Raw genomic sequence first — 8,101 nt, 5'->3', positions numbered from 1 at the left:
ATTTCCTTTAATTCTACCCAAGTAAATATGGCTTGGAAAATGGGCTGGAATGTTTTAAAATAAAAACTTAAGAAATGGAATATATCCAGTCTATGCAGGATCGCATGATTATTAATGAGAAATAAATCACATAGGAGCAATCTCATGAATATAATGCACAATTTTTCTTCCATATGAAGTTCATGTATTTATCAAAATAAAATATTTAAAAAAAAAAGATAATAATACTTGTTAATACATAAGAAATTAAACAAAGTGATATGAGTTAATTCCATTTTTTTGTTACAGATATCTCGATCTGGAAAGTGTTTGGGAAATCCCACTATCTACATATGAAGAAAGAAATAAAATGGCTAGACGCACAGGTAACAATGATAAATCAAGATGTATAATAAAACTCGTCCCCGTTATACACTGGTGTAAAAGTACATTTTATTTTTATCTAGGTTTAAATAAATACAGAAAATAATTCAGTAATTTATTCTAGTCCACACATATTTGTTTCTTATATAAGGATTTTGATTAAGCCATCTTAAAAACGAAATGTTTTACACTTTGCATTTTATATGACTTCTACATCGATGCAAGAAGATTTAGCTTCTTCTCGTTAAAAATGCTGATACCACGTTTTTTTTCCTGTATTCACAACTTAATTTAACAAGATTCCACGTGACATTATTAGGTACGGGGAACATGACCTACTTCCAACAAATTCTACTGTTGATACCCTTACTTTGTTTGCAAATACATTTTGCCTATAGGTTGCATATTGACAATCGAAACTGATTCCATCTGTGTAAAGAGTCTAAAATTTGCTATCCTGGCATTTAATCGGAACCCCGTATATACCAATGTAATATCGCACATGATTTAATGATATCGAAATGTTTTGAAGTTCCCTGCATATATATAAAAAATTCACAAAAAATGCGAAGATTAAGAAGAATTGATTTTCTGTCAACAGATTGAATGTCGAGAACTTGGGGCAAAATTAGCAGAAATAGAGACATTGGAAGAAAATATTTTTCTGAAGAGCACCGCAAGGGAGAGTAGCTATGGTTAGATTTTCTTTTTGGAAAAGTACATGCATTAGGATTCGTGAAACAACTTATTAATTTATCTTCTTGGTAATAATTTCTGAAGACATTTGCCGAATTGTCCTATTCTAAATTTTAATTTAGGTTCTTGTCTTTGTTTCCAACAAATTGCTATAATTTTTTTAAATAATTTAATAATTGCTGTCTTTTTTCTTCTTAGTTGACATTCAGTGTAATTGGCAAAATCTTTCATTAGATCATTCAAAACGATTCTTAAACATGTATATTTTGCATTTACCAGTAATAGAAAACGTGTTCTTTTCTTTGTTAAAGGCAACACATTTATCGGAGGAACAGATGCCTTCTCTCAGAACAGATGGAGATGGTCAACAACATTTCAACCGGTAAACTTCAGTGATTGGGCACCTAACAAGCCTGATACATCTGGAGGTGATGAATGTATGGGTTTATCTGCTAACTTTGACATGATGTGGGATGATATGAACTGTGATGCAAATCAAGCTTCTTTCATGTGTGAGCGGTTAATTGTTTGAACGCAAAAAGATTAACAAGATCTTATCAATATGGACCTAGCTAGAAAGACCTATATCTTCGTAAAATTTGTTTATTATATATAATATACATTTGTCGGATCAGATCTTCAAAGTGATTCAAAGATTGGAACTTCACTTGATAAATAATTGAGTGCACACACTATTTTTCATTTACTCATATGGAAATTCCAGAGGTGGTATCAAGTGCTTACAAGAAGAGAGAAAAAAAAACCGCCATGGGCCCTATGCACAGATTCAGTAAATAAAGAAATTTGTAGTCAATTTTGATATAAAAACAAAGCACTTTCATTTTTTTTTAAAGAAAAGTGTTAGTTAAAATTAAATAGAAAACCCAAGATAGATTGATGAAGCGGTAAGTATAACAATAACAGATCGAAAATTGAATTTATGAAATGTTGTCTATAAACGATGCTGTTTAATTCCCTATAATAATCTCTTACAGTGTTCTCTTTTTTTATGGTAGCCTGCCTCAATTTAATGATTAAGGATAAAAACAGAGCATGATACTGCTTATAGAATAAATGACAGTAAAGAGACAAAATCCATATACAAGTGGTAGAGAAATCCACCAAAGAATTAAGGAATAGTTACAGTAGAAATTCTGTTTGTTAAAGATCTAGATATGAAATAGAATGTGACTGACTCTGTGGTGGGTTTACTTGAAGATAGTATCAACTGGGAATATCAAGTCGTTCAAAACATAAGCGTAAAAAAGGCGGAGGGAAGTCCAATTTTTGATTCCTCGACACAAGAATCTGTGATTATGTAAATTGCAAATCATAGACTTTTTTTAAAGCAGCATAATTTACTGAAGAAAATGTTGCTTAACCCCTTCACTTCCGTACCGGTCAAATTGACCGGTGGCGCGTTAAAACACGACTTCGCGAAAATAAGATCTCCGTATCTATTTAATGGTAGCATGAAGGTATATAAACTATATATCGTCTTTTCGGAAATTTTCTCTACTTTTAAAATATCTAAAAAGATTATGTCTTGATTGCCGGTATTTAATCGATTTTACGTTGTAAAGACAAACGTGACTTTTTGAAAATGGCGTAATTTTCCAAAGCGATTGCCGATTTTCCAGACGATTGACAATTTTTTCCTATTTAACTTTATGAAGAAAGCATGGTATATTCTTAAAGCATATTTTCTCTACTTTTAAAATATGTAAAAACTATTGTTATTACTTTAAGGTATATTTTAAAAACAAGAATTTTCTTGCACTTATGTGTTTTTTCTCGGTTTTATTCGTAATGTTTAAACAAAGCTCAGTTTTATGTTTATTTCTGTGTTGAAATAGGGAAAACAAAATAAAGCTGGTAAAAGTGGAGAAAATTTCCTTTCCAACAAGCCCTTACAGGCCTTCTTACGCTCAGTATTTTTTTAATTACGATAATTTGAATTTGTGACCTTCGCATAGTTTTTATGGAAAAATCGGTCAATATTTACCATGTAACGTCAAGGTCGATATTGTTGCGTCTTACTCGAAACAACAAATTCTTTTATAAGACTTTTTTGACCATTTAAATATATATTTTTTACTGAAATAAATGCATAATACAAAAATACATTTAAAAAAACAAATATTTACTATCGTTCTGCCTTTTGTGTGAAATGAAATGTCAATTTATTCATGATTTATAATGATGAAAATTTCATGTAGTGATGTACAATGTTGAGAAAAATTGTAGATTCCCTAAACGTCGATCTTTACTAAAAAAAAATCAGATTTTAATGTAGTTGTATCTTGTTATATTGTATACTTAATTTGCAAATTAATTAGATCTATATTAGCACGAAATTTAACAAAACAAGAATTCGCATTTATAAATAAATACGACTCATCACTGTATGAGTTGATACGAATTGAAATAACCACGTGTTTCCGCTATGGTAGCAGTAAACAAACAACATGATGGTGATCCGAAATCTGAACGTCAATTTTCATGATTATTTCACGACGAAGATCATCACATCAATGAATCAAATAATACGGACATCCTTTGGTATTAGCAGGTGAGAATACGTGTATATTGACTGAATAGTTTAACTTTAAAACGCAATTAGTTCACGTTCAAAAGAAAACTAAATGTAGACATGTACATGTACTAGATCTTCTTATTTCAGTGTGCGTATTTCGTATTGTTCAGCCAATTTTGTGTTGCTTTTGAACTTTGATGCTTCTGACAAACACTCGTAAGTTCAAAGTAAAATCAAAGTTGCCATAATATTAAATAGATAGTTGTTTTCAGTATGTGTGTACCAGTGTGTACATATACCACTTTCACTTTGAATTTTTAGGGTGCTGGCAACATATGCAACAATACTTTCATCTGTGAATACCCACTTGCTAAGCCCACCATGATCTACGAATGCCAATTAATATGTAAGGACACCAATGAACAGGTAAATTTTTGTTTTGTTGTTGAAAATTTCTGTATTTCTAAAATTTCAAAAAATAAAGTCAAATTTCATTTGCGTCATTCTCATGATAAATCATTCATATGAGTTTATAAACATTTGATTTATATTTTGAAAAATAAGTGTTTGAAACACATAATACTTATGATGCTTGATTATTCATACAAACACATTATTTAAACACGTAATATCTATTTGAATGAATGCCGAGGTATGAAACAAGCTGTTTTTATAGACTGCTGTTGTATTTCCAATCTGCATAAAGTTTGTGGTTAGAATTTCCATTTTCTCATTTTTTCAGACACTTTCCAATTATCGTACATCATATATATGGGTGGTCAAACTCTCTGGATGGTTTATCAACACTCCCATGCTCACGAACAGCCTGAATTTGCCCTGAAGTAACATTGCAGTCTATTGTCTCCCTTCTTTTTACAACCCTGGCAGCCATGCAGGTATGCAATCTATGAAAGCCATGAAGGGACATAGAATTTTTAAAAATTTATAAAAGTAAACCAAGTTCTCGATTTACACAATCCATTCTCTGGGATTGACAATCTGTTATAACAAATTGCCAATTCATATTCTCACAGATTATCTTCCCTCAAATTACACAATCCATTATCTCAGATTGTATAATTCATTCTCTTAGTTTAATTGACACGTTCCCTCGGAATGTAAACCCTTCCCATGATTTCATTAAAATTATTTATCTGTACACATCGGATATGGTAATACATGTTTAAAGAATAGAGTATTGTAGTATTTTACATCCAACCTTTTATTACATATTACCATATTACCAAAATGAAAAAATACATGAACATTTTCAAATCCATATGCTAGTACTGATATTTGTACAACAAAAAATCTTAGAGGTTTTTGGTTACGTGTATATTAAGATAATTGAAAATCCGATATAGTAAAGTGAATATGGGTCCTGTGTAATCATAATATTTCTAAAATAAATATACGTTGAATTAGTTATGAAAGAGGTTGGAAATGACCGGTTGCTGAAACAAAATAAAAAGAAGTGAACGCACTAATTGATTAAAATGGTTGGATGTATCTGTACATATATGTAATAAAATTCAAGAGCACAGATTGCCAAAATCATAGGACTGACGTTGTAACAAATCGAGATCTCGAATTATTAATCTGTGAAAACGAATTACCAGTATGTAATTCGAGATCTCAAATTATGAATCAAGGGGGCGAATTAGTATTCTGTAAGATCGGATTGTGTAACTCGAGATCTCGAATTATAAATCGAGGGAATGATTTAGTATCCGTGGAATTGGATTGTCTAATTTGAGATTTCATTTTTTACTTTTTTGAAAAATTGCTGTGTCCCTTCATGGCTATCGTAGCAATCTAATTAAAATTAGATCTTCCATCCACTGCCAGATTTTTTTTTATATATTGCGATAGCGTAAACAGAGGTCTGGCTTTAGTCAGATTGCCATATATGCTATTTGTTTTAGTTCAGTAATTTTACCATAATGGTTTACTACAAGGTTGTTGAATTATCAGTCCTGATACATTGACTTAACAATATCATTTAACTGCTTGAATCACACAATAGATGCAATCTTAATTTTAAAAGGAAAATCAAATAAATGTAGTAATTTTAGCATTCTTAATTTTATTTATAAATGTAAATTCATATACACAATGACATGTATCTGTTTCAAAATATTTAAATCTTTTACAGGATAGAAGCTGATCACTTGAACTTGAAAGCAAATTATAATGTCTTGGACAAGTCAAAGAATTTCCTCCAGTCTTACAGAGAAGTAACAGTTGATAAGAGAATGGTGGACACAAAGTAAAAGTGCTCTTCAACATTTTGTTGAAGATTTCAGTCTGATTTGGAATTCATCTTGCAATATATCTGGATTTGTATATTTGGATATAAGCATCAAATTTTCAACTTATTGACTAAACAGTTTTGGGCTAAATATTGCCAATGCTATTTATTATTATCATTTCCCTCCAAGATAACATGTCAAGTCTTTATTGAACCCCTTAAGCTCTGTTATACCAGAAAAATCTTGAAATGAAATCATTTAGTTTTTTTTCTTGTTAGATTAAATCCATGAAAATAAAGATTATTTTTAATGGCATCAAGAGAATGGATTTCTTGTTTAACAAAAAGATTGTATACATGTTTTGCTAGGGGTTTGTAAGAAGCAGACCAGAATTCTTTGCTTGCCATTTTTATTACGTCAACTATTAGATGATTTCTCCATGTATGAAGCATTTCTAAATTGATATTTACTTACAGTTTAAAGCAGAATTCTGTACTGATATGACCTTGACCCCCTGAAGAACAAGAGTGTCAAGGTCAATTTTTTTAATACAAAAATGTTCTTTCATCTTTATGGCCCATATATATCTTACAAACAATATCATGAAATATACAAAAAGTGTCTAGAATGTGTCCAGAATGTGAAATAACAAACATGTATATAGCCAAAACCTTTAAAATGTTGTTGCTTAGCAACCACTAAAAGGTCATTAAACAGATATTTGAACTAAAATGATGCATGGATATTGCAGTTCTGATCCCTTCTTGAGAGTATATTCAGAATTTTCCATTTCAGCATCCATTGTGTAAAATTATGGCAAGAATATCGAAATGTGTTGAAAAAAGTTGATGAAACTTTTGCACTTAATTGACCTTTGACCTCCTAGAAATAGTTCTAATGAGGTCAAACTTTAACACAATTTATCTACTGTATGTCCCTTGTAATTTTATGACCTCACATCTAACTTTAATATGTGCATGGATGCATAAATGTATCTAGATTGAGTAAAAAATGAAAATTTCTGCCCGAAAATTAAAGAATTCTGCGTTGCTTAGCAACCCCTTTTAAGTAGTTATATGCAGAATTGAAAAAAAAGTTTATGTGTTTCGTGTACTACAGTATAATGCTCTTTTGTGGGTATATCCCAAATTTCCTATTTCAACATACATAATACTTAATATTTAGCTTGAAGATTAAAAAGTATCAAAAAATTCCATAAAATGTTGCACTTAATTGACCTTTGACCTCAATTTTTACTAATAAGGTCAGTGGTTGAGCATCTAAATAGTCATAAAATATCATCTCTATGTAATCCCCTTCAAAATGGTATGCATTATGCCTAGCTTTCACCTAGGATAAAAAAGTTAGAAATAATTTAGTAATGACATGTCAAAAGGCCTCCAAAAACACGTAAAATGCGCCGGAAGAGAAAGGGTTAAAGAATCAGTCTTTTCTTTAAACTTTAATATGCCATTAAATAATTGATGAGGCTACATAATATGTATTATAAGAAATATTCTTCATCACAGAAGAGTCAAGTGTTGTATTCCACCATACTTCAAGTCAAAGACTACACCTTATATTTTCTTACAAAAATACATCGACCATTGTTTCAAATCTTTTCAATTCCAAAAAAACTGTACACGGCCTGGATACCGAGTATCTGAAACATAATCCTCCATCGTGTCCATGTTCTTCTTCATCCTATAACTATAGTCCCGCTGGACACGTTATTATAAGTGACGAAAATATATTATATTTAATAATGAGGACCTTAGATCACTTATTTTAAAAGGTCCTAAATATAGGAAACCCTGATTCTTCAACTGGCGTCGGAATTTCATAAATATAAATTCTGTTGAAGAATACGCCAGACGATGGGCCAGATATGAAAATGAAGACGTTGACACTTTGTCAGAATGGATTAAATATATCAGATCCATGTTAAAGTCGCGTATTAAAAGACTGAGGCGCAATATGAAAATCTTATATGCTTCTGTGTTCGAAAATCCAAAAGTGAAAAAAAAATAGATAGATTACATGAATAGTACGAGGAAAAAGCAGGTACCAACATTGTGTTCCAATGTAAGGCTCATAATATAAATTGTATTTTTGACGAACTTGGATTTAATTCTACAAGTGATAATCCAACTTATACTCAAACTTCCCTTTCCAAGGAAGAAATTCTTCAAAATCATATGCCAGTTTTGAATATGTTTAATATTCCACAGAGCCAAAATGAATTTGAGATACA

At 30.8% G+C, this 8,101-nt stretch overlaps 1 protein-coding gene and 1 long non-coding RNA gene across 2 annotated transcripts; both read left to right on the top strand.

Moving 5' to 3' along the window:
• The first annotated feature begins 278 nt into the window (after nucleotides 1–278).
• On the top strand, nucleotides 279–1,651 carry LOC134256319 (type-2 ice-structuring protein-like). The gene is made up of 3 exons (XM_062738973.1): nucleotides 279–365; nucleotides 965–1,058; nucleotides 1,371–1,651. The coding sequence occupies exons 1-3, from the start codon at nucleotides 333–335 to the stop codon at nucleotides 1,589–1,591; spliced, it is 348 nt and encodes a 115-aa protein (XP_062594957.1). The 5' UTR covers nucleotides 279–332; the 3' UTR covers nucleotides 1,592–1,651.
• Nucleotides 1,652–2,437: 786 nt separating this feature from the next.
• LOC134256321 (uncharacterized) lies at nucleotides 2,438–7,283 on the top strand. The gene is made up of 4 exons (XR_009989701.1): nucleotides 2,438–3,631; nucleotides 3,917–4,021; nucleotides 4,338–4,491; nucleotides 5,751–7,283. It is a non-coding gene; the product is annotated as an uncharacterized LOC134256321 (long non-coding RNA).
• Nucleotides 7,284–8,101: the final 818 nt, after the last annotated feature.

The sequence above is a fragment of the Saccostrea cucullata genome, unplaced genomic scaffold (assembly GCF_032062105.1).
Source record: "Saccostrea cucullata isolate Sc308-1 unplaced genomic scaffold, CSIRO_AGI_Scuc_v1 ctg900, whole genome shotgun sequence".
Taxonomy (NCBI): domain Eukaryota; kingdom Metazoa; phylum Mollusca; class Bivalvia; order Ostreida; family Ostreidae; genus Saccostrea; species Saccostrea cuccullata.
The sequence above is the reverse complement of the archived record's forward strand: the minus strand, read 5'-3'. Positions and strand labels throughout refer to the sequence as shown.

What these genes read in the sequence shown, in the direction of transcription:
- LOC134256319 (XM_062738973.1), top strand. Translation starts at nt 333, where the DNA reads ATGAAGAAAGAAATAAAATGGCTAGACGCACAG. An exon ending in TAAAATGGCTAGACGCACAG is followed by an intron (nt 366 to 964) that starts GTAACAATGATA and finishes TTCTGTCAACAG; the next exon opens with ATTGAATGTCGAGAACTTGG. An exon ending in CGCAAGGGAGAGTAGCTATG is followed by an intron (nt 1,059 to 1,370) that starts GTTAGATTTTCT and finishes TCTTTGTTAAAG; the next exon opens with GCAACACATTTATCGGAGGA.